This window comes from Alosa alosa, chromosome 21 (genome assembly GCF_017589495.1).
Source record: "Alosa alosa isolate M-15738 ecotype Scorff River chromosome 21, AALO_Geno_1.1, whole genome shotgun sequence".
NCBI lineage: Eukaryota > Metazoa > Chordata > Actinopteri > Clupeiformes > Clupeidae > Alosa > Alosa alosa.
This window is the reverse complement of record NC_063209.1, coordinates 6,788,262-6,812,514: the sequence shown is the minus strand read 5'-3', so window position 1 is coordinate 6,812,514 and position 24,253 is coordinate 6,788,262. Positions and strand designations below refer to the sequence as shown.

The 24,253-nt window shown below is 42.1% G+C and overlaps 4 protein-coding genes and 1 long non-coding RNA gene across 12 annotated transcripts; 3 read left to right on the top strand and 2 right to left on the bottom strand.

Moving 5' to 3' along the window:
- Window positions 1–261: 261 nt before the first annotated feature.
- LOC125286021 (zinc-binding protein A33-like) lies at window positions 262–5,091 on the bottom strand. The gene is made up of 6 exons (XM_048230669.1): window positions 4,474–5,091; window positions 3,406–3,501; window positions 2,856–3,089; window positions 2,687–2,709; window positions 2,393–2,508; window positions 262–1,513 (listed from the first exon to the last, which is right to left on the bottom strand). Exons 1-6 carry the CDS (start codon window positions 4,978–4,980, stop codon window positions 963–965), a joined length of 1,527 nt encoding a protein of 508 aa, XP_048086626.1. The 5' UTR covers window positions 4,981–5,091; the 3' UTR covers window positions 262–962.
- On the top strand, window positions 4,848–12,014 carry LOC125286023. Of its 2 annotated transcripts, none has more exons than XR_007192118.1 (4): window positions 4,848–4,927; window positions 7,580–7,666; window positions 8,203–8,277; window positions 11,897–12,014. It is a non-coding gene; the product is annotated as an uncharacterized LOC125286023 (long non-coding RNA). The 2 variants fall into 2 exon arrangements; XR_007192117.1 differs by lacking the exon at window positions 4,848–4,927 and adding an exon at window positions 7,304–7,498.
- On the bottom strand, window positions 6,023–13,550 carry si:dkeyp-121d2.7 (zinc finger protein with KRAB and SCAN domains 8). Of its 4 annotated transcripts, none has more exons than XM_048230664.1 (7): window positions 12,335–13,550; window positions 11,924–12,099; window positions 11,602–11,713; window positions 8,580–11,210; window positions 8,164–8,273; window positions 7,562–7,622; window positions 6,023–7,260 (listed from the first exon to the last, which is right to left on the bottom strand). In XM_048230664.1, the coding sequence occupies exons 1-4, from the start codon at window positions 12,621–12,623 to the stop codon at window positions 10,213–10,215; spliced, it is 1,575 nt and encodes a 524-aa protein (XP_048086621.1). In that variant the 5' UTR covers window positions 12,624–13,550; the 3' UTR covers window positions 6,023–7,260; window positions 7,562–7,622; window positions 8,164–8,273; window positions 8,580–10,212. The 4 variants fall into 4 exon arrangements, with proteins under 4 accessions (XP_048086621.1, XP_048086622.1, XP_048086625.1 ...); XM_048230665.1 differs by having other exon boundaries at window positions 7,575–7,622; XM_048230668.1 differs by having other exon boundaries at window positions 8,580–11,207; window positions 12,335–13,549.
- A 234-nt stretch (window positions 13,551–13,784) lies between these two features.
- On the top strand, window positions 13,785–15,051 carry mif (macrophage migration inhibitory factor). The gene is made up of 3 exons (XM_048230670.1): window positions 13,785–14,014; window positions 14,223–14,395; window positions 14,857–15,051. Exons 1-3 carry the CDS (start codon window positions 13,907–13,909, stop codon window positions 14,921–14,923), a joined length of 348 nt encoding a protein of 115 aa, XP_048086627.1. The 5' UTR covers window positions 13,785–13,906; the 3' UTR covers window positions 14,924–15,051.
- Window positions 15,052–15,187: 136 nt separating this feature from the next.
- Window positions 15,188–23,554, top strand: LOC125286019 (selenoprotein H-like). Of its 4 annotated transcripts, XM_048230662.1 has the most exons (8): window positions 15,188–15,742; window positions 17,059–17,787; window positions 17,890–17,950; window positions 18,380–18,481; window positions 20,550–20,646; window positions 22,204–22,333; window positions 22,474–22,647; window positions 22,745–22,862. In XM_048230662.1, exons 1-6 carry the CDS (start codon window positions 15,707–15,709, stop codon window positions 22,214–22,216), a joined length of 1,038 nt encoding a protein of 345 aa, XP_048086619.1. In that variant the 5' UTR covers window positions 15,188–15,706; the 3' UTR covers window positions 22,217–22,333; window positions 22,474–22,647; window positions 22,745–22,862. The 4 variants fall into 4 exon arrangements, with proteins under 4 accessions (XP_048086619.1, XP_048086617.1, XP_048086618.1 ...); XM_048230661.1 differs by lacking the exons at window positions 20,550–20,646; window positions 22,204–22,333; window positions 22,474–22,647; window positions 22,745–22,862 and adding an exon at window positions 16,654–16,701 and having other exon boundaries at window positions 15,702–15,742; window positions 18,380–19,923; XM_048230663.1 differs by lacking the exons at window positions 15,188–15,742; window positions 17,059–17,787; window positions 17,890–17,950; window positions 18,380–18,481; window positions 20,550–20,646 and adding exons at window positions 20,665–20,933; window positions 23,323–23,554 and having other exon boundaries at window positions 22,505–22,647.
- Window positions 23,555–24,253: the final 699 nt, after the last annotated feature.

Sequence of the window (24,253 nt, the reverse complement as noted above, 5' to 3'; positions counted from 1 at the left end):
TGAAATAAACACTGACTTCAAGTTCATTGGGTGTTGTGGAGCAGTAACCTGACTCTCGCCAGATGAATAGCTCCACTCATCCATCTGGGATCGATCCATTGGAGTGGTGCTTCAGAAGGCTGGGCCTTATCAAAAATCCTTGCATATGATTGGATAAGCCACTTGTCCGTCATCTATTGACGTGCTACTTCAACCACTCACATCGAAGCCAACCCGTGACGCTGAGAACAGTCTCACAGTCGCTTCTACGCTACGTCACATCTATGAAATTCCCGCCCTGCATCCTGATTGGCTCTACCATACAATCTCGTGCCGAAATCACTCTCAACGGAAGCGATCCCAGATGGATGTGAGTGGAGCTAGGCGGAGCGAAATTCATCTGGCAAGAGTCAGGTTAGTGGAGCAGTGCTAGTGGAAGAGAAGATCAAACTTATCTTTATAATTTTTAGCCCCCTCTCCCAGCATCATCTCCCAGCACCTAACACTAATCTGGATCTGCAGATGACAAATATTAGTCACAAACACACAAAAAAAGAGTCAAATGTGTTAGTATTGTGCATTGTTATATCTTCATATATCAGTGTCTGCATCAATGAAAGCTGCCAGGGCACCTGGTGGACAAGTGGTGACAACCTGATCTATATTTGAGACCATTTTTCATCAAAATCACCTCTCATTCCTGTGGCCATATACTACACCATATTGGTAGGGCTATGTAGAGTTAATGTGAGTTACACCAGTTTTCAGTTATATGTTGGATATACTCTATGTTCCTTGGGTTGCCATGGTTTAACTACTCAGCTGGCTTAGCGACAGCTCAATAGAACAGAGGTGTGCATATAGTGAGAGGTTCCACTCAAGAGCTCACTAGAACAGAGGTGTGCGTATGGTGAGGGGTTTTTACTCAACAGCCGACTAGAACAGAGGTGTGCGTATGGTCAGAGGCTCTATTCAACAGCCCACTAGAACAGAGGTGTGCGTATGGTGAGAGGTTCCCGGTTGCGGCCGTTGATAATGGGCCAGGGGTTGAAGTAGGGGTAGACTGGCTCAGTAAAGTGTGCGTCACTGAACGTAAACAGGTGACTCATATCTCCTGCATCGTAAAAGGCCACCAGGCCACGGTCGTAGTCCAGGTAGATGCCAACGCAGTCGGGCTGGCGACTGGGGTTCAGTGGGCAATCCTCGGCGCTGGTGCACGCCTCGTACTCGCTGCCATTGCTCAGCACCAGCGTCCAGAAGCCGTCCTCCGGGCACAAGCTGATCTCCTCCTTGCGGTTGACCGAGGCAGCAGCCACGCCCAGGCCCCAGGCCGTCTTGGCCCCCACCTCCACCTCCCAGTAGTGGCGGCCCTCGGTGAAGGGCTCCGTGCCCAGCACGATGTTGTAGAGGGTGAAGCGCTCAGGGTTGTTCGGCAGACCTGATTGGATCTCCCCAACTCTCACGCTCCGCCCACACGGGGAGACGTGGAGGCGGGGGTAGGCAGTGGAGGGGTCCAAGACCACTGGCTCCACCACTGAGGAAAAGGGCGGGGGAGGAAGAAGTTCAAACCCATTCAAACCCATAAATTAAATGTCAAAATTCAAACCTATAAATTAAATTAGATGTGATTGCTTTAAAAATATTGGATTTATCAACGTTCTGAGAGTGGCATGAGTTCATGTATATCTGTGTAGAGTTTGTACACTCTAAAAAGTGATGTTTTAAAAATGACACATGAGCTGAGAATTTTTCATTTCATAATTTGCAGTAATATGCATACTGAAACAATGTATATGTAATAATGCATATACTGTACTGGAGTAAATTATTTCAGGATACAGAAATTCTGTACTACACTCATTGAATTACTGGAATATCATGGTTTTTTTTCCCGAAAGTCTATTCCAGACATGGAAAGTCAGGGAATTTTATCATTTTTGGGGCAAAGTCATGGAATATGAGGGAATTTTGCTGTAGCAGTTTAAAATGTACTTGCCAAAATACATTACAATACTCTTGACTGTTATGTGGGTGCTCTGAAATCGTTGGTTGGTATATTGTACTATTCATTGTATAGTAAGTCATGGAAATTCAGTTTTTTTGTACAGTGAAGTCAGGGAAAAGTCATGGAATTTTACATTTGACTTAAGAGTGGGAACCCTGTACACTGCACACTATCCCAGCTATGATTTGTTAAGGAGAATGCCCATCTGACACTGACTTTTGCACGTACGTGTCAGAGACTGTGTGTGTGTGTCTCTGTCTCTCTCGCTGACCTCTGACTGTGGGTGTGTTTGTGTGTGAGAGAGAGATAGAGAGAGAGAAAGGTGAGAGAGAGAGAGAGAGAGAGAGAGAGAGAGAGAGTGTGTGTGTGTGTATGTGTATGTGTGTGAATGTGTGTGTCTGTGTTTACCTGGCTTCAAGGCTGAGTTCATTTTCTTCCAGACTCGATACTGCAGTGGGCCTACAAATTCCCCCTCTGGCAGCTCTGCACACACACCCTGAGGCTTCTCAAACACACACTCCGCACTCATCACAAGGAACAACAGAATCCCGAGTAAGCAACTTTATATGGTCACTGCAACATGTAGTGAGTAACTGGCCTATATGCAGTGAGCATGTGGGTACATGTTGGTGTTCCTTCATTACTGTGCAGCATTGCAGCTGCTCAGACAGGCAAGTTCAGATACTGCATGTCTGTACTCACCTCTCAATGAAACATTTAACTCCCTGAAAAGAAAACCAAAATAGATAAGTCAAAGGTCAATCTTTGTGTTTTTAATTTGAACTAATGTCTACCTTTCTTCACCTAAATTCACTACCCTCTATTCCTGTTATGTCTCTAGCGTTCTCTCTATTCATTGTGTTTGCCTTACTGTAAGCAGTTTGGGGTTCTCTTCCTCGTTGAGTTTGGTGTGTATTGTTTTGGCAGCGAAGTCCAGTTCACTCATCTGCTCAGTGGTTTGGGTGAGCAAGTCATTCAGTTGCCCCAGTTTCTGCTCTTTGGCTTGTCTGAGTCGCGCTTTCATTTCCTCTTCCTGTCGTGACAGGAAGTCACGAAGTTCCTGGAACTCAGTGCTGATCTGGTGATCCAGTTCCCCAGCTCGTTCCTGGGGAGAAGACTAATAATTAATTACCATAATTGTACAAGTATTTGAAATGTTTGTTTATGAGGCCTGACTCACAAAAGTGTCATTAGATGTTGCCAATACGGTCTGTGTATTTTGTTTGAAAACATAGGGTGGGGTTTTGTTTACTTCAAGTCAGCTGTAAAATAGAGTGAGCGCCAGGCATTTGCCATTGCAGCATGACAGGCAGCGTGGGACTGCCATTAAGGTTAAAATGAGCTCAGAGAATGTCACACTTATCCAACAACCAGACATTCTGGTTCCCAAAAACACTCCCTGAAGACATTTCTGGTCCAACCTTGAGGAGCAAGATGGTGTCATTTGTCTGGAATTGATAAGCAGCGGCCTCCTTCCTCTGTTCCCCGACTCGTTCAAGCGCAAGACACAGCTTTTCCTAACACATTAAGACACACAGAAGACAAGTTATCATCTAAGAGCCTGTATTAACAAACTCGTAAATCATTCTCTAGAACTGGAATTTCAACTAAAAGAGTAATATTTAAGATGCTTCAGTGGGCCACAAGACTGCTTCAGAAAGGGAGCCAATGACCTAGACTGTCAGGTTGGCGTAGCCTACATACTGGGCAGCAGTCCAATGAACAGAGTAACTGACTTTATCCAATAAAATGTAACAAGATTTGCGTGATGACTGCTCAGATCCAATTGTGGTTTGAAAAACAGTTTAATGTGATAGCCTCTTGTTTGCAACCAACGGTTTATATTATATAACCAACATCCACTGGCCTTGTGATAGAGGTGAAAATCTTTTGAAACTGATCAGTGTCACACACTCACTAAATTCCTCCATGTATGCTACCCCCTGAAAGTGACACATCAGGTAGCATAGCCTATTCCAATTAGTGGTTTAACTTTGTTTGAAAACTTTTTTTGAAGAGAATCTGTTGCACTCTTAAAACGAATGTGTTGTCCCTATCTGGACACTGAGATGTGTTAAACAAAAACAAACAAGGTAAGCGGTTTCAACACAAGTTGTGTTATTTTCAACACATGTTGTGTAACAAAAGGAAAAAAAAGACACAACACAAACTGTGTTGTCCCTATCTGGTCACAGAGATGTGTTAAAAACAACATAAGTTGTGTTGTTTTCAACACATTTGTTTTAAGAATGTGTGCTCTCCACTGAAGGTGATTTTGTGATTTGTATATTCACATCTTATTTCATGTCACGCCCATGAAAGGTCTCTCACCTGAGTACTTTGGATATGTTTAGGGTCCAGACATAGGCTATGGTTAAAAGTAAGCTCCGAGTCGGTATTTATTATGTCATCCTCCCTATATAAAAGGTGTGCCAATTTGTTTAGTGATGCAGGAGAAATTGTGCAGGGTTATTTTAGTTGCCTCTTACCTTGTAATTTTCAAAAGCCTCGTTGATGGGAATTACGTTGTGAGTCTTGTGGTCCCGGGACATCCCGCAAACAAGACAGATTGCCACCTGGTCATCTTCACAGTAGAGCTTTAATTTCTCCTCGTGTTCAAGACACATGTCAGGTTCAATTTTGGTTTCGGAGTCCTCACCGCTACAACTGGAGGTGGACGCCTCCGGTGATTGATTCCTCTGTGCTGGTTGGGGGTCCTTCGGCCGCGCGTCGTCCATTGCTCTCGCGCGGCGCACACTGTCCACAACGTTACAAAGAAGTGAATTTGGTCTCAGTCTTTTGGAGCATGTCTTACGGCACTGAGGGCAAGTCGATTCGTCTTCAGACTTTGCCTCCCAACACCTACCAATACAAGCACGACAAAAGTGATGACCGCACTCTAGGATAACCGGTTCGCGGAACAAGTCAAGGCATACGGGACAGGTAAGTTCTTTATGAAGCTCCTCTAGCGCAGCGCCCTCCAAGTCCGTATCCATATTCGTCTGAGAAATGTGTATACTCACAGTGAGAAATATTACTTCAGGCTTGCTAGCATGACTTTCAGACCGCCTCCTGGGGCGGAGTTCGTGCCACTATCTCTGACAGAAGGAGGGCGTGCGTCATGTAGAGTAAGAACAGACAATCCCAGCGGCTACAGTATGTCTCTGTGTCTTTTGGGGACTTTTTCATTTATATAGTTGTAAATCAGACGAGATCATTAAAACGCGGATGAGAACAGTTTTACCCTACCGACCTATGCTGAGTTAGCTGAAGAAGACTTTAAAAGAATACATTTTAAATAACTTTAAATGTATAATTTCTACACTACGAAAAAAAAAGAATAATGCTGGATGTTGTATGATAAACTGTATTAAGCTCAGGTAGTCTTCAATCTCATTCATCTTAGGTCAGTTATGAGGGTGAGTGTGGGATTCTTTGTGAAAAGTGTGCCTGATCTACATCCTCCAAAGTCATACCTCTGTCAGTACACACTCAAGTCAAATAGACCTGCTCACATCTGTGGATTGGGCATTACCTCTCTCCTTCAAGTTTTTAAAGGTCACACCTCCATGCAGAGGTTAAAGGCTACTTTTTCAACAAAGAAGCTTTCTCAGGAGTTGTTGGAATGTCAGTTGACCTTTTGTGACCGAGTTAAGAGTCTGAGTGGAAATGTTTGTTTTTGAAAATGGCCATCATATAATCCTGTAATAGTAATGTTGATGGATGTTCACCTCGTGCCAGATGCACAGGAAGAAACATTAAACTCAGTCATCATTTTTTTTACATTTACATTAGCACTAAAGACCTTTATCAGGAATCTCAGCCACTTTTCCACTTGTGTATTTACCCCCTTTGTAAGTGCACTTTTGGGGCCATGCCCAGAGTTAAAATTGCAGTTGCAGTTTAAGGGACTTAGCCTATTTTCATGACATAACTCAACATAAGTGTTAATATGACAGATACAAATATAGATTATTCGCCACCTTTTAATTCAGCATTTTTTAACTAAATGCCACTATACCAGCATGCCACAAAATGTCAGTTTCTCTTTAGTTTATTTTGCCATTCAAGTGTCCCAACTCCAAATATCAATGTAGAAAGAAAAAAAACACAGCTATGCAAAATAGAATCAGTTCTGAATCAATTGTACTGTATATTTTATAATCAAAATTACTAGTGTTATTTAGAAAAATGTTGCTGATGATGTCAGTGTATGTATGTATTTGTGAGATGATCTTAGAAGTGCGAGCCTCAGTTTATCAGTCTGAGCTGTGAGTTTATTTAACCTCATCTGTGTATGAGGATGTGCTTCTTCAGATGAGCCGACTGGATAAAGGACTTTCCACACACCTCACAACTGTATGGCCTTTCACCGGTGTGGATGCGCTTGTGCCGGGAAAAATTCCCAAGGTCCAAAAACTTCTTACCGCAGTGGGCGCAAGTGTAGCGTGGTTCCCCAGAATGGGTCTTCAGATGCGCGTGGAACACGGCACGGTTCCCAAAAGTCAAACCACAGACACTGCACTCGAAAGGATGCTCTTTAGAGTGTGAGACGAGGTGGAGGTTTAAGTTCGCTTTGGAGATAAACTTGCGGTGGCAGAAGCTGCAGCTGTAGCCATCCTTTCCGCTGTGACTCTTCAGGTGATGTGCTAGGCGGGACTGATACAGGAAGCTCTTGCCACACTGAGAACACTGGTGTCTCTTCTCATTCTGGTGCACTTGCTGGTGTCCACAGAGACCTTGCTGGCTGTGAAATGTCTTACCACAGTTCACACAGCGGTGTTGGCCGCCACCAGGGAAAGAGCTCATGGGAAGATGCCGCACTGGCATTGTCTTCTGTAATGTCCTGGTAGCACTTCCATTAAAGGTAGGAGGTGTGCACGCTGGTCTGTTGGGTAAAGGCAAGCTCGTGTTATAATTACTCTGCTCCTCACTCTGATGGTCAAAGTGGCATGTTGAAATATCCACGGTGAGTTTGTTGCCAGTGGGAGAGACAGGGGCCATGCATGCAGCCTGAGGTTGGCCACGGCTGACACTGTGCTGCCGGTATGAAGGGTGAGCACGGTCAGACGGGTCTGTTGACACATGTGCTTTATGGGAGACTTTTTGGAGAGCCGCTGCACTAGCGCTGCTTTGCTCCAGCGTCACAGTCCTCATTTCCATACTGACAGGCTGGGGAGATGATTCCACTTTGATCTCCGTCTTGCACTCTGCGCCAGTGGGACTTGGTGGAGGTCTACACGCCCCATTTTGTTCAGCTGTTAACTGTATTTGAGCTGGAGAGAAGCAGAGAGAATAGTATCCTGTGATATAAATTAACACAATGTAGGAAATAATTACTCTTTTTGTCAATAATTGTCAACGTGCTGGGTGCTCATTTATTGCTAAGGGAGGGTGTGTGTGTGTGTGTGTGTGTGTGTGCGTCCGTGTGCGTGAGTGTGCGTGCGTATAAGCATAACCTGCGTTGTCTCAACAACACAGTCCCAGATCAGACATGAACTTGCAACCAGGGAGGTGGGTGTAGGACATTTGTGGGTGTTGCTAGCACGTGTCTGTAATGTGTGTGTACATACTCACTCTCTGTGTGTACCTCAGGTGAAGTCCGAGAAATTCCTTCGAGTTCCTTGGAGTCTGTAGCCTAAAAACAGAGGACCACATAGCCAGAGCAGTTCTCAGTTCCAGGTAAATATTACGTAATGTTACACATCAGATCCAGTCAAAGGTCATATTATGTAATGTTACACATTAAGGAAAAACAAAGTACTTTTTGGCTTTCATTACAAAGGATGTCTTTATCCAGTAACATACAAGAAAGGTCTATACCAAGAGTTCAGATGCAAAAGCCTCTAAAAGCCATCTTGTGAAAATGAGATAACGATGGTGAGTGAATGCTCTCCATACATGGTATACCTTAATCAACTAATTTTACTAGAAAACCCGCTAAATACAACTCTCTTCCTGGTCTGAAATATCGATTTATAGGCAAAAACATATAGGAGCCTGATAAAACATGCTTATTTAAAAGAAAAGTTATCAGACGGATTTAGAGGGGTTTGCATCTGAACTCTTCAGTGTTCCCTGACAACTGTCTGACCTGGTGCTATGAACTACAGGAGCATGTATTATTTGCAGGTTAATCAATCGTGATATAATAGGCAGCCTATCATTTTCACCCTCACCTCCTCTTTAATGAGAGGGACTCCCTCCTTGCCCTCCAGGTGCTCCTGTGTGATGATAATTTCAGCGAGCCTAGACTCTGTTGTCTTTGACGGTGGTCTTCTTCCTACAACTGGGTAAGTGAAATGGCAAACGAGGAATGATAAATCAATGTTATCGATCCAGTTACGTAGCGTACTCGGACCACCTACTGTCTCAGAACATTCAAATTGAACAAAAATATTCGAGCAATCTATCTCAAAACATAAGCTTTGAATTCTTCTTGAATTTAACCTGGGGATCAATAAAGTATCTATCTATCTATCTAAGCTGCTTTTTGAGACCCGTCGTCTCTCGTAGGCTGATACAATGTAACAAGATCTCTGAACGTCGCTGCTAGTACAGCGTAACAGTAGCAGCATGACTTTTCAAATCTTACTGTGACAGTTTTCTGAGATCCATTCTTCGCTGTGCACTGAGTTGTCTACCGCACCCTCCTGTGTTTGGATTATGCGACATTTCAGTGTGTTGTTCTCTGCCTGGACCCGACTGATCTCAGCGCGGAGCTCCATAACACAGGACTCGTAGAGTTTAGCTGTTTCAGCCATGGCTGCACTAAAAAGAATCTCCATTATAGATGCAAACTGCGTCTGAAAAACACGAAGGTCTTCGTTCATGTTTGTGCCAAATGAGCTGTTTGTTTGTTAATGGATGCCCTGCGTAGGCCTACGTATTTGAGCACCAAGAGAATCGCTACATAAAACTCGACAGTTTGTTCAACCTTGTTGACATCACGATCACGATGACTTCCGGTGTAATTCGCGTTGACCTTTTTCAGACTAGATTATAAACAAAAGAAAAATAGATAGATGATAAAACTATGACAGATAAAGACAAGAAAAATATATAAAAACATAATTTGGTGTTGCACTGTAGTCTTGTCTTCTCGTTTTCCTCAATGTTCTAATTGATACTGTACATTTTTTTATGTTTTGTTTTGTGCTTTGGCAACACTGTAGGCTACAGTTATGCTAATACAGCAACATTGAATTGAATATTACATGTAGCCTAAGGTTTGGTGACAGGCTTATGCAAGTTTTGTGTACAAACATTAGCAGTACCCTACAGCGTTACTATTTCTTATTAACATACTTTAATCATCTAAAGTGCCTGAACATGGACCCATAGAATATGAAAAAAATTAGACAGAGCATATTTCTTAAAACTTTTGGACTACTTACTGAGCTTGACATCACAAGTGTTGAAAATCCACACAAAAGAGTAGCATTCTTTATTAATGTGTGTTCATTTATTATTGACACAAAGTACATTATGTAAACTTGTACAAAAAGAGAAAGTTGTAGTCACTCCATAAGGCTCTATGGCCTACTAGAAGAGATAAGAGAGATGACATTGATAGGGTATGAATAAAGCATCCATTTATACCAAGAAAAGGCCTTTATCCAGGAAAAAGAATGAACATTATCAGTAACTTCTTGTGAAAGTATGCTTAAAATGCAGAGCCTCTTACAAGAAAAGTAATTTTCAAAATCTTATTTTTTTTCAAACAGGGTCTTAGGGTCTTTTTGAATAGAACACAAAACACAAGTTAAAGTCCAACACATTCTAATGGTTTGTACAAGACCGATAAATTCATAATTTCAAAGGGGGAAAAAAATCTCTTTCAGTTTTTTGCCTCTCTCGACAGAAGCTGAAGATGCTATGGCATGTCAGAAACATGTACTACTACATGGAGTGTACAGATTTAAAGCAATTGTATGTTACATACAAGAAACAACAGTCGTGTAACCACTTGACTTCTGTATGCTATGGTCTTAAGGTGATGCAGGTCCTTAACTATTATTGGTTAATAAACTGAACTTGACAGCACTGGTTGCCTTTGAATTGCGTGAGAGTCTGTGTCCTTTTCTGTGTATGATTACCATTTCAGAGTACAGATGGTCTTTGAAATGTCTGAGGTCATTAGGCTGCCATTATGTCCAACATTTTTTGTATTTATTTTTTTTTTTTTTTGGGAGCAGATTGTGTCTGTGCCTGTTTGTTATGCTGCATTATATGTTGTAGAAACACTGGTGCTGTTTGAGTTGTTCCGGGTCACTGCAGGTCTTGCCACACTGCTGGCACTGCAGGCCCTGGCCCTCGGCACGGTCGCTGCTGTGGATGTGCTGGTGCCTCTTGAGGTACTCCACGCGGCTGAACCGCTTGCCGCAGGCGCCGCACTCGTACGGCCGCTCGCCTGTGTGGATGCGCTGGTGACGCTCCAGGTTGCCCAGGCGACTGAAGCTGCGGCCGCACTGCGGGCACCGGTGCGGCCTCTCGCCTGTGTGCACCAGCTGATGGCGCTCCAGAGAGCGTGAGTGCATGAAGCGCTTGCCGCACAGTTCGCAGCGGTGGGGCCTCTCGCCGCTGGGCACGCACTCGTGGTTCTTCAAGGCCCACGCTTGGCTGAAGGCACGGCCGCAGGTGGCACACTGGAATGGCTGCTCCTCGTCGCCGCCAACGGGGCACGCGTGGTCCTCCAGGTCCTCAGTGGAGTTGAAGCCGCCACCACAGTGTGTGCAAAAATGCAGGAAGTCCCCGCCCTCGCCACCAGACTCCTCTTCCAGGCTCCCAGTGGCTGATGGGAGTTGTAGTCCCTCTCCCTGCTCTAGGAGAGGCGGCGAGCTGCTGACTGCCTCTCGGGTTCTCTTGGTCCAGCCTGTGGTGGCTGGGCCTGCTGCTCTGTGTGGGGAGGCGGGCTGCTGCTGGGAGCTGCAGAGTCCATCCAGGCCGATGTACTTGGGGCTCATCACATACTCCATGTCACCCCTGGTGTCGGTCATGTCTAACTGAGTTGGGCTGTTGAGCCCTGACCTGGCCTTCTCCCTCTCCCGCTCTGCCCGTAAGGCCGTCTCGAGGCCACTTAGCTCGTCCACGCTGGCCCCACCCTCCTCAGCTCCATCAGCACAAGCCGGTTCTCCCTTCCAGTCTTCCTGGGCACCGGACAGGCCAGAGGGGCTGCGATTATCAGAAGCCAATCCAACAGAGCCGCTGGCTGGGTCCAGATCTACTATGGAGAGAACGACAGGAGATTTCACAGCTGAAAATAGTATTAAAGTGGACATAAGCAATGCACATGTTCTACATTAAAACATATTCTTAGAGGTCATCCGTCACTGTGAATTTATCAGATGACAAAAATACCAGCGATTCTCATTGGCCTTATAATTGTTATTCATTAGTTCCAATAACATGAATCAACCCATGTTGCCACAAAAAACTAATGGTAATTTTGAATTATAGACAGATTTAGCAGAGGTTGGACAGTTAACAGATTTAGCTGAGGTTGGACAGACAAGAGTGACTTTGAATGTGTGTCTGAGGTGCTGTCTTTCTTCTGGACATTTGTTACTTGGCATCTCATTCTTTCAGCATTCGTCCCTACTGTAATCATATCTCACCATTTGTATGACTGTGAGGGCCAGTAGATTTTGGCTCGTTAGGCTCCATCTGTAGAGCTTCTTGGATCAGCCGAAGAGAGTCCGGTCTGTAACCAGACTCCCGCTCAGAAGACTAGCACAGATAAACAAGGAGTCAAACAGAATGAGAATTGACTGATAACTGACATCAAAACTATTTGGACGATATAAATGTGATTTATGTGGGCTTGGAGTGATGCATCTAAGCCGTTCTATCTCCCCCTCTCACTTGGTTCTCCTCCTCCTCCTCTCTCTCCCTCCCTCCCTCACACTCTAGTTTCTAGCCTCCTGATTGGCTCCTCACCTCCTCTTTGATGTTGGCTGGCTCCTTTCCCTCCCCAGAGGCACGTCTTCTCTCCTCCCTCTCCTCCTCTTCTCCTTCAGGCAGATGAACGAGGTACACGTCCCTACCCTCCTCCCTCGCTTCTCCAACCCCCTCCTCCCACGCTCTACCACTCCACTCCTTCCCTGCCTTTCCTCCTGGGGGAGGGGAGAAAATGCAGGAGTGGTGAGGAGATCAGGAGAACGAGCGAAAGAGAATAAAAGAAAGACTGAATAAGCTCTCCTACAATTTTATGACTTATGAACAGTTTCCTGTGCAGTAAGAGTACAATTTCTGAAGAAATCGTTATAATAAAGCCTAGAGTACTTTGAAAATTAATTAAATAGTTTCATCAATAAAATCATTAATATGCAAAACAAAACTTGCGCTTACTGGCCATGTCCGCTTTACGCTTCTTTCGCCCACCATCATCCGAAGCCATAAGGCCAGCCCGGCGGCTCGCCCAACTGAGACCATACTTGCGCTCATTCCTTAGCTTATTCTCGGTCAGTCTCAGTCTGAGTTTCAAGGCTTCATTCTCTTTTCTATTCAAAGATATTTCCACTAAATAGTCGTTGACGGTGTCCTGGAAGAGTTTGGTGATCTCACACACCGACGCACGGACTAAACTGTCCATGACCGCTGTGAGATGCACCTGGAAGGTCTTCAGAGAGTCTGCCATTCTCCTGTTGTGATATCTGACAGATTTGAACAGAAGTGCTCCTCTGCAAAGCGTCTAGAGAGTTATGAAATTATGCGGTGTATGAATACAATAGCCTATGTTGTCGTGGAGCTAATTGTAGCTACGAATTTTGGTCCTCGATTCGTCCACTTATCATAAATACACCTTATCAGTCGAAACAGTCGCCGAGTACGAGCCTCTGCGTAAGTAGTATTTGCCTAATCCATGACAATAAGTTTACATTAACGATGTTCTAAAATCACCGTTACTCAAAGGCTAACAAGAGGACATTATCGCTAGTTCGATAAACAAATCTAGTCGAAGTTAAACACACATCCATACACCATGCTTGAAAGATCGCTACGCCCACTAAGTGTACGTAGATCGCAATCTATGGTATTTCAAAGTATTTCATGAATGCTAAATACAAATTCTCAAACAAACGCTGAATAAAGAGGGCAGCTTAGACAACAGCTGTTCAGGCGGACGTTGGTTGGATCCTCAAGATCTCAAGACCCTTGAAGCTGAAGTGGTTGTCCGTTTTGTCTATCGTGGGATGTCTAAATAGCCTGGTCGTGTTCTCCGAGATAGCAGATATCATCAAAATGCAGTAATGTTTCACGAAATTGAGAATACCTCAAAACCTACGATATATATTCGCCTTTTTCAGGATTTCTCATTCTAGGCACTTATCGTTCTCCGCAACAATCTCGCTTCCGGATGTTGACTAGTGGGCATGCGTAAATGTTACCGTAATTATTTGAGAAAATGCCTACAGTATAAAAATCCCAAGGATAGAAAATTCTGGCACGTTTGGCAACTTTGTTGTGTTATTTTCTGAGGTGGGCTAGTTTTTAAATATTCCTTACGACCAGATTAGATTGATCGAAAAAAAAGTTAAATAAATCCATACGCATATAGACTATGTAGGCTAATATTCAGATATGGTTAGGCCTAGGCCTAATTCTTTTTTATATATAATTTTATTTTATATCCTTAAATATGTTCCATAAAACTGCAAATAGCCCATAATATAGATGAATATTGAATGGATGATGATGAATAGTCCCCTCATAGTGTCAGCGGGAAAATAAGTGTGACAGCCTAGGCGAATGGTGGCGCAGTCGGTTTATATCAGCCTAGTCTAGTCCCTGTATGAAAAGCCGAAGAAGGACGTCTATTGGTCCTTTGGTTTGTTCCCGTGATCACCACCGTCACTCGCGGTGTATCCGTGCCTTGTAACACAATTCCGGTAGTTTGTGAGTCGTTTCAACAGTGCAATCATGCCGATGTTCGTGGTGAACACCAATGTGGCTAAAAGTGCGATTCCTGCCGCTCTTATGGTTGAGGCTACAGACGAATTGGCCAAATTGATGGGGAAACCTGCACAGGTGAGATTTGAGATTATGCATTACGCACAAGAATCTGTAGAGATGCTGAAGGCCTGTCTCCATAAACCCAATCCCTCCAGTCACGTTGGCGTTACAGAAACTGGGATGGGTCACAGAGATGATTGGTTCATCATGATGAAGGCTAATACGCTAACTTTCATGCGGTCTTTATAACCGACTTTTCATGGTTGTTTGTGCTCATTCACAGTATATCGCTGTACACATTAACGGGGATCAGATGATGATGTTCGGTGGAAAGCCAGATCCTTGTGCGCTCTGCTCCTTAGTCAGCATCGGGAAAATCGGAGGAGCACAAAACAAGCAATATTCCAAATTATTGTGCGGCCTGCTCAATAAACACCTGGGCATCTCGCCTGACAGGTAGGCTACAGGCAGATGGAGGGTTTCAAAACCCTTGTTCATGAAAATGATAAATCATACATAGAAACTAATGTGATGTAAATGTAACCAAACCTGTTTTGAACATAATCTAAAGCAAACTATAAGATAGCAAATAGTTTCCCTGTCCACTGCGCAGATGATTGGCTAAATTACACAATTTTTCACACACATTAGTCAAGTGGGATTAGGACCTCCACTTTGCCAATTCATATCTTGGAGGTGAGGGAGGACTCAGAATACAACTGTTGTGTTGTCACTTTTCTGAAGCTAGTGATGCTTTTATGGTTTCTTTCTGAAATTGAAGCATCTCAAGGAATACCTAGATTTTAGGTTTCATGGGTCAAAAAATCTTTGTAATGATGGTATTTTGCACAGTTGCATCAGTTATGGCAAAGGTAGACTGCAAGACGTTTGATGCACTTTTATCATTTATTTTACAGGATCTACATCAACTTTACTGATATGGCTGCAGAAAATGTTGCTTGGAACAACTCCACCTTTGGCTGAGATAAAAAGCTGCATCTTAATGAGACTAAAAGCAAAAATGTTATGCAATAGATTATCAGTGATATCACAATGACAACACAGCACTTACTGTAGACTTGAATATGATAATAAAGTATGATGAGTCAAAATGATTTCTTTTTGTAAAATGTAGTAGATGAAGGCACTTGCTTTGAAAATGAAAAAGACTTCACTCTGATGAACTGATTTATGTTTGATCACGGTTGTAATGTGAACTCTAGACCTTGTTGGCTACTCATGATGACACAGCAAGATAAATAATTTCCACTAATATAACCGCTGTCCACATTGGTATGACTTCCTCCAGAAAGAGCTGGAGACAAGAAATAGGCCTATATTTAGCCAAGTAACACAAAAAGGTTTAAAACTACAGATATTATTCCTGTGTTGTGCACGTTTGTAGTCCACAAATTAATATGATGATTGGTTTAAAGGAACATCGCTAGCTTTTTGTGTGTGAATTGCACATGTTGAGGGAAGAATTAACTGTTGCTACAAAAAGATGCAGTCCTGCCTTTCACTAAGTCAGGTACAATTTAATCACTACCATATATTAATTTATTTCAGAGACGCTTGAGCGTCGTAGGCTATTCCTGTCCAGTTGGCGGCGGTAAAGCGCAAACTTACCGTTTTAACGCTACCATAGACCACTTTGTTAACTGCTAGAATGCAATGTTTGTGTTTGGTTGCACACCATAATCTTTTTTATTTTATTTGACTCACTTTTATAACGACTAGCCTACGTCGACCGTTGCAACACAACTAATGGCAGAATCATTACAACAGGAAACTAGCCACACGGTAAGCCTGTCACTGTTAATGTAGCCTGACGTACCCGCACCTACACCATTTCTGTTATTCGACCAATCAGTAGACTTAAACACTTAATTAGTAAATAGAAACAAAGAATCATGTCAACCTTTGTTCTGACGTTATATTAGCACGAGTAGGCCTATTTTCATAGCGTTATGAACATCTGACATGTGTCATTTTCCCCGGAAATGGTTTACACACGCAAACTCACCTAACATTTTGTGTTTGACGCACTTCTTTGTAACAAGTTAACCAACGTTTTTAGAGCGCCACACTACAATCTTTATTGTCATCGGAATCTCATTTTAATAGGAGCTTTTACATATTAAACATGGTCTAGAGAGGGTTCTTGATAGATGTTCCATAATTTTCTTGTTTGTAGCCTACATTTGGGTCTACATAGATGTTCACACTCTTGAATAGTCTGTTTTTGCTGTATGGCATGGACAATATTTCGGATTAGCGCGGAGGTTCTATATCTGTTTTCAATATGCCATGTGTATTTAAGCATCAGAATATTGGGACCCTATAGCAGATTTGAGTCCACATGTCAAGGGTCCACATGTCACGGTTGAATAGTGGCAAATAAACAAGAAAAGAAAAATCACTTTGGATTTGTATGTGAAAGGTATCAGAATTAAATTACTTCGTGTTGTAGAAAAGATGAAAATACCAGTTTTATCAGTTTTTTTGTAGCCTATGGTATAAAGTCAAAGTTTATGTTGCACTGAAAGATCATCTTTGGTTAGGGCTGCTCGATTGTGGCAAAAGTCATTATCATGATTATTTTGTTCAATATTGAGATCACGATTATTAAACACGATTAATCTGTGATTTTTGAGCTCATCCACTTTCAAAACTTTAGATTTTTAAAGTGAATTTTAAATATAATCCAACAGAAAAACAGGCCTACTATGCAGAATTATAATGTATGGACAACTCAATAGGTAAGGGCAGCATTGTTATGAAACTGAATGTAGCAAAATAATAATATTTTAATTATGTTGTTTTCATAATTGTTGAAAGTCATAATCACAGTTAATTCAGTTAATTGTACAGCCCTATGATGGGTCTTTGTATTTGTGTGCAGCACTGGTGTATAGAGGATTTCAATAACATTTTCAAATTTGTTTGCATTTGTGAGTTAATAGAAAGTAGGGTAATGGAATCAATATTAGATAAAGGTATTTGCAATATGCAACATACCTGTATAATTGATAGATGCTGTTGGACTACTTATCCTGATTTGTGTGTATTTATAAGGTGTGTTGATCTTTACTAACTTGTTTATATTTACTGGACAGGGACCTGGCCATTTGACAGATTGTGTGATAGCAACAGGAACGATGCCAGATGTTACGATGTCATTCCGCTGTGAACTTCAAGATATCATGGCGACACTCCTCGATACCACTGTCATGCAGATTTTACGGCTAGTGCAAAAAGAATTTTTGGAGAAATTAAAACAGAATGAGCAGGAGATCCATGGATTACAGGAGAAACTAAAGATGGTTGGACATCTGAGAGAAGGAGATGAGGAGACAGAGGAAGCTGATGAAGAGACATTTCACAGGGAAACTGTAACAGAGTACGAGCAACATAACAGAGAGACAGAAACACAACTAAGCACAAATGAGCCTGAGCTCATTGAAGAGTTTGCAGGGAACAAGGGAAACACGGAGGACGATCTAGAAATCATCCAAGTAAATGAAGTGGGAAATGCAGAGAGGGATGCTGAGACTGGAGGAGCTGGAGCAGTACGAGACACAGGAAGTGAGACTGTCCAAAGTGACGTGAGGGTTGAAGGGGAGGTCGAATTCACAGACAATGGTGGGAATGCTGGAAAAGAAAACCAAACAGAGAAAGAGGGACAAAAAGTAAGAAGAAAACGTAAAAGGGTGAGAGTGAAAAGTGAAATGGAGGATTGTGGTGTCATAATGAATGAGAAGATGACCACCAGTGTTGACAACATGGTTCTCAAACTGGAGGATCCTGTACAAGTTGAAGGAACTGATTCTTGTGACGTCACTGAGGTGGGTTAATATTGCTACTATGACACAGTAACTATGTAATAACTGTTGACATATCGTATATGTAATATCACATGCATTCTTCTTTCCTTGAATCCTCTACAGTCCCGAGGGGGAGCTGGACACCAGGTGTATCTCCTTGAGGATCATGACTATCCATGTAATGGTGAGTGAGTGGGTTGTTAATTAGGGGAGATACAGTATTTTGAAGAGTTAAAGGCAGAGTCTGCGATTCTGGTAAAAGGATATTGATATTTGACCTCAACAGTCAATTGGCTGAAATCACTTATGGCTTGGTCTGACCCCATTATGTGTGTTTGCCTTTTACAATGCTAGGACTGTACAATGTTTTCTTTGTTCAGAGTACACGCTGAACAGACAGCTATAGGACTGTTATGAGAGATTAAGACAAACGTATATTGAAGTAGAATTGTAGATGTTTCATAGTTTCATTGGCAGTAAAAACATTGAAGATCCATCTTGTATTAGAGTAAATGTAGTATACGTATTAGAGCTTTGTTTAGACTATCAATAAGGAGTATCCAGCCAATAGACATAAATACCTTTGTGATAAGCTTTTATTGTTTGTGTGCAGCGGATTGCTGTGATACCACAAGTGTGACGAATTTACTGGAGATGAAGCTTCCCACTTCACTAAATGAGTCCACTGCTCAACACTGCTCTGTGGGTGCAGACAGTAAGTTAAGGGAGGGAATAAAATGCAACACAAGTTACTCCTCTCTTGCGACCTTCGACCCCCAAACTGAAATCAGTGAAGAATACCTAGCTAAGGCCAAGGTAGCTCTAACTAAAATGGAAGGTCTACCAGACAGAGGATGGGTCCTTCTGGATCCTCTGACTGGTAAGTTTTGCATCAAAGATGAGCTGGACTTTAAACCTGAGGGGATGGGAAGAGATGAAGAAGATGAAGAAGATGAAGAAGATGGAGAAGATGGAGAAGATGGTGAAGGAGGTGAAGGACCAAGTGCTGATCCAAGCATAAACGGCACACATTCTGTGGAGACAGGGGTCAAAATGACCACAAATAGCAGCACTCAAACAGAAGCTCAAATAACTGTAATGATGGGTGATGAATTTGATAAGGTGAATCTGAACTCTCCATCTGCTAAGGAGGAGGAGCCAAACAGAGTTATCACCAGAAGCAATAAAGCTAATAGAACTAACAGCATCAGCACCAAAACCAATGAGACGAATGTTGTGCAAAGTCGGAGAGGCTACGCTACTAGAAGCACTGGAAACACTGTATCAGCTAGAGCCAAAAGAAAAGCTAAAAAGAATCATAACATAAATGTCTGTGCCAGTGAAGCCAACACTAGCAAGAAAACCTGTGCTGATAGTCCTCAAGGCAAGAGTAGAAACATTGGAAAAGGTAAAAAAGTTCACAATTTTGAAAATAGGGTTTACAGATCAGGACACTTCATAATTAGTCCAGGTACTTTGACCAAGAGCAGAAAAGAGTTCACCAAGAAAAGCAGTGGACGGATATACACGGCCAAAGTGAAAGTATGTGATCCTAGTGACCAAAGCTTCGAAGTGAAAAATGAACCTCACTCTAAGGGAAAAGTCTTTGAATGTAAACACTGTGCAAAGACTTTTCCCACCTTACCATATCTGAAAAAACATTGGGAATATCACTCTCCAAACAAAAAGTACATATGTTCTCATTGTGGGAAGGGGTTTGTGTATGAATGTCACCTGAAAATCCATCTGCAGTCACATACAAAAGAGAGGCCGTACCAGTGTAATCAGTGTGGCAAAAGGTTTAGATACAACTCCAATCTGAAGTATCATCTAGCCTACCACACTGGAGAAAAGCCACATGTTTGCCTGCAGTGTGGAATGGCCTTCAGCCGCCGTGGTCATCTGGTCAAGCATGTCACTTGTCACTCGGGGCTGAAGCCTTATTCCTGCTCTCATTGTGACAAGACCTTTGCTGCAAAAGGAGGGTTGACAAGGCACAAACAGATTCATCTAAAAAAACAATAAAAAAAACAGGTCAAATTAAATAGGCAATGTTTTAAAGGTTCTGACCACTAACTTTGTTGGTTGCTCAGTATGATGTGTGGATAGACAGTGATTATTTCAAGATGGTGTCTCTATTAAATGTTTTGTATGGTGTGATGGAGACGGTGTTGTTATTAGTGTGGGGACAGAGTATGTGTGTGAAAGTTGTAATATTGATGGAAATGATCAAGTTTTTCAGTTTGACATTATTTTAATAAATGTATAAATAAATATATATATTTCTAGGAATTAATTGGTCTCTAGGGCTTTGTATGTGTGACTGAAATATTCACTCCTGCTGTGTTAACAAGTTAGAATCTTACAGAGATATTCCCTGCTTTTGCATGTGCACACAGTGATTGACAAGATACACCACATTTCTTGACAAGTCTCACCGATGGTAACTAGGCGAACACAGTCTCTTAAAATGTTTTTAGTGCAGTTTTAGTTTATGTTTTCATGGTGTATGTATCATCTTTTTGTATGTAGTATTATGTCCACCCCTCTGCCTCAAACATATTGCTCATGGTGCACCTTTCGTTTGCAAAGCTGCAAGTGTCAACAAGGTTTGGGCCCAAAGTTTTGATGTTAACCAAAGATTCTAACACTTTGAACTTTGCACCCTGGGGATTTAGGGGTATTCCAAGTACATGGTTTAGTGACAAACTGTTGCAAATTAACTAATTCAGAGTAAGTGGTAAACCAATACTCAGAGTTAATTTACACAAATTTGTTTCTAGACCACTCCTACCGTGGAATACCCCTGAGAAGTCCATGCTTTCACCTTAACAGCAGGGCTCCTGTGGAGGAATCAGAACCTGCAGGGCTTTGGTTGAGGTGAGACAGTTGGGTTTATTGGAAAACAGTTATACTCCAGATTGGTAGATGGCGTTTGCGTCCAATGTAAAATTATGCAAGCAATCATGAGTACCATAGACATTCTATGTATTTTTATGTTAGGCGCGCAAAGAAATACCTTTAAACAACCATCACTCACGCACACCGTCAACTCTATACGCTTAGCGTTTGTTTCTTTTCATGTGGCTGTGCGTTGCCTGAGCCAAGCTACACAAAAATAATCTGTTGCTGAGCGGCCATGGCGGCTAGACCTAATTCTAAAACAGGTAAGCTCCCTTAAATATATCTCACTCTGTTCAAAGTATCTCATTCTTTGCCCACTTCAATTCAGAGTTGTGCACGCATGATGGTTTTTGAACGCCACAATACGGAACTATACCTGTGGTGCTAATCTTGTAAAGTAGGTCATGCTGGAACCCCTAAACTGCCATCATTTAAACCCAATTTCCTCATGATCTCGTGTTAAAGGCTATATGTTATTATCTGGATATGAACTTTGTCTAAGAACATTTGCCCACAACAGCCCAATTAGTTGTACCACTAATTTCGTCAAAATAATAGCGGAGTCTCCCGTGCTAAAATGGTCAACACATTCCACAACAACAAAAGCTCCCAATAGCCCCACCACCAGTAGAGCTTACTAGCTGTCTTCTTATTAATGCATTGTTTTCTGGAGGTATCAAATATATCATTAGGGAGGGAGAACAAAGTGTCGAGATAATGGTGAAAATAAGAGGAGAATAAGAAGTCTCAAGAAAGGGGAGGAGGGGGCGGTGCTACTAATGTAAACAGACTGTTACTGGATGTAAACTAATGGTATCTTCGGGCTTCCAAAATAAACCAGTGTTAAAGAATTTAATTTAATCTTGATTAAAAACTTCATTAAATCGCTCCAGTAGCATAATTGACAAACATGAGGTCAAACTCATTGAGCCCACTACGAGTGAACCAACTTTGAAATTATTTATTTTGATTCCACATACAATTACATACCCCTCATATACATAGGCCTATATATATATTTAGCAGAGACTTTTATCCAAAGTGACTTACATATGTCGTTACAAGGAGAAGTAGAAATGTGCATAAATTAAAGATGATTAAAGAGAAAAGCCTATACCCCTTACTTTTTCAATTTCACCTTAATTTCCCCCCTTAATCAAGAAATCCCTGAATTAACACCTTAAAATAAACTTAAGATAAACTTAAATTGTCCTTAATTACCCCCTTAATCGCAACAAATAAAGGGAACCTCTGACTTGACACCTTAAATGTAGATTAATGGGTCACACCTTAAAATGGCATTTCAGTTAAAAATAAAGGGCCTGTTTAACAAATTAAGGACCAGTTATTTTAAATTACGTGGTTTGGTGTGTTTTCAGGGGTAATTTAAGGTAAAATTGAGTACATTACGTTTCGTAGTGTCCTTCCCCACAACACTACCACCGCCCCAATCAGGGATTTCACAGGCAACAATGAGTTTCCTTCAGACCTGATGTATGTGGTTACCACTGTGTTTACCATGTTGATGTTCAGGTCGTGGTTCTAAGCGAAAGGCAGAGGATCATGATCTAAAAGAAGATGCACCTTCTTTGGACAACAAGAAAGAAAAGCCTGAAGATGTGGAGGTTAAAGAAGAAGGCCAAAAAATTGTTATTGAACATTGGTAAGCTGGGAATCTGGATGTGAACATCACTGCCGCCGAGGACGTTTACATGTGTTCCATTTGCTTATTGCTCTCTCCAAACGTCACTGTATGTTTATTATGTCCATGTTGTTTTGGATTGCTCTTTATGTGATGCACAGAATATTGGGTGAGATTGAGACTCTCTTCTAGTAAAAGCTGACGAGTGTACCGTCGGCATGCTGACGCAGTGAAGTCAGCAATTCAGGCAGCACATCCAGATCTGTGTGTGGAACTGAACCCCCAGAAACCTCGTCACCACAGTTTTGAGGTCACCCTGGTGGATGCTGGCAAGGGTAAGTGTACAGTGGAGGACTCAAAATGAGTCAATCAGTTGTGATGAAACATCAGCTCTCTCAGTATCTCTCAACTTTGCACACACTCTGTTCTCAGAGACGTGTCTGTGGACTGGCATTAAGAAGGGTCCTCCTGCTAAACTGAGGTTCCCTGACCCTGAAGAAGTCGTGTCTGTCTTGAAGGAGGCACGACACAGTAAATAGAGAACAATGAGGTTTGTCTACATTACATAACATTTAGCAGACACTTTTTGACCAAAGTAACTTTCATTTGTCGGCTACATTACAAGGGATCACATTGTCCACCGAGCAACTTGGGGTTAAGTGCCTTACTCAAGGGCACAACGGTGGAAACCGGGAATTGAACCAACAACTTTCAGGCTACTGCACGCTAGCCCAGCTTCTTAACCACTACACTACCACCGCCCATGTAGGCTTTCACTGTTAACTTTCACCCTGAGTGGTGGTATTGGGAGCTTTCAGTTCAGGCATACTGAATTTATTTGAGATTCTCAAGCACACAGAGAATCAGTTGGCCAAAAATGCCGTCTTTGTCTGTTTAGTATATATTGTGCCATGTTAAGCCAAAGGAATATCTAACTACTGGCCTTTTTCAATGTAGTTTATTCAGTGTTTTTATAAACCAAATTGTTGAATGATTTCTGTCCTTTGCAGTTACTAATCAGATTCTGAGCACCTGCATGCGTAATGATGGGGAATGACCAAAAGGATGCCTTCCCAGTCTCTCCCTTGATAACCCTGCTGCAGTGTTTGGAACTGATGAGTATTTAACATGTGGTCGTCAATCTGATTTTCTGCTCACTGGTTTGTACTGCCGCTGTCTGCGGTAATGTTTTTGGCTTAGTTTTGTTCAGTAAGAGAAGAGAATAAACCATTTTCAAAATGCCTTTTCAGTGCAATCATTCATCACTTGGTGACTTTACATCATCTGAATACTTGTGTGTTCTCTTCAGATTTTATTACTGACTATTTACAGGCCTCCAAAACATTCAGCTAAAGTCTTTCTTGAAGAGCTACTGTAGGTGAACTGCTGTCAATTATTTACATAGAGTTTGACTGTCTTATTATATCAGGGGATCTAAACTTGCATGTGGATAATCCTGAAAACAATTATGTCAATGAAATAATTGCACTACTCAATACTTTCTTCCTAAGACAGCATGTACAGGGGCCAACACAGTCTCTTGGCCATACCCTCGATGTTGTTATCACAAAGGGTCTCTTATCACTACGTTTTCATGCCGGGAATAAATGGTTTTGAATCAGTTTATTGCCCAAATTCCGTTTATGTCAATATTCCGTTTAACCTGTTTACAAGCAAGTAGAATGTCACGTTTTGAGCACATTCCTGTTTACATAGCAACATTATTCCGAATAAGTCAGCGACGCAGCCTACAAAATTAGACTCCCAACATCATGACGTAGGCTAAATCTTTGACTGAAAATTGTCTCCTCGTCTTTCCAAAAGTGTGCCCATTGTTTCGCCATGATAAGGAAAGTGCGTGAGACAATTGGTTCATTTTATCCTAATTCTGTGGGAATTGAGCATGCGCAGGCCTACAATACTCTTCCTTCTGGGAGCATA

What these genes read in the sequence shown, in the direction of transcription:
- si:dkeyp-121d2.7 (XM_048230664.1), bottom strand. Translation starts at nt 12,623, where the DNA reads ATGGCAGACTCTCTGAAGACCTTCCAGGTGCATCTCACAGCGGTCATG. An exon ending in GCGTAAAGCGGACATGGCCA is followed by an intron (nt 12,100 to 12,334) that starts GTAAGCGCAAGT and finishes CCCCTCCCCCAG; the next exon opens with GAGGAAAGGCAGGGAAGGAG. An exon ending in CAGCCAACATCAAAGAGGAG is followed by an intron (nt 11,714 to 11,923) that starts GTGAGGAGCCAA and finishes TATCTGTGCTAG; the next exon opens with TCTTCTGAGCGGGAGTCTGG.
- LOC125286019 (XM_048230660.1), top strand. Translation starts at nt 15,707, where the DNA reads ATGGCAGAATCATTACAACAGGAAACTAGCCACACG. An exon ending in ATTCTTGTGACGTCACTGAG is followed by an intron (nt 17,788 to 17,889) that starts GTGGGTTAATAT and finishes AATCCTCTACAG; the next exon opens with TCCCGAGGGGGAGCTGGACA. An exon ending in TCATGACTATCCATGTAATG is followed by an intron (nt 17,951 to 18,379) that starts GTGAGTGAGTGG and finishes GTTTGTGTGCAG; the next exon opens with CGGATTGCTGTGATACCACA.
- mif (XM_048230670.1), top strand. Translation starts at nt 13,907, where the DNA reads ATGCCGATGTTCGTGGTGAACACCAATGTGGCTAAAAGTGCGATTCCT. An exon ending in TGATGGGGAAACCTGCACAG is followed by an intron (nt 14,015 to 14,222) that starts GTGAGATTTGAG and finishes GCTCATTCACAG; the next exon opens with TATATCGCTGTACACATTAA. An exon ending in CTGGGCATCTCGCCTGACAG is followed by an intron (nt 14,396 to 14,856) that starts GTAGGCTACAGG and finishes TTTATTTTACAG; the next exon opens with GATCTACATCAACTTTACTG.
- LOC125286021 (XM_048230669.1), bottom strand. Translation starts at nt 4,980, where the DNA reads ATGGATACGGACTTGGAGGGCGCTGCGCTAGAGGAGCTTCATAAAGAA. An exon ending in AGAACCCCAAACTGCTTACA is followed by an intron (nt 2,710 to 2,855) that starts GTAAGGCAAACA and finishes TTTTCTTTTCAG; the next exon opens with GGAGTTAAATGTTTCATTGA. An exon ending in GAACTCAGCCTTGAAGCCAG is followed by an intron (nt 1,514 to 2,392) that starts GTAAACACAGAC and finishes CCTTTTCCTCAG; the next exon opens with TGGTGGAGCCAGTGGTCTTG.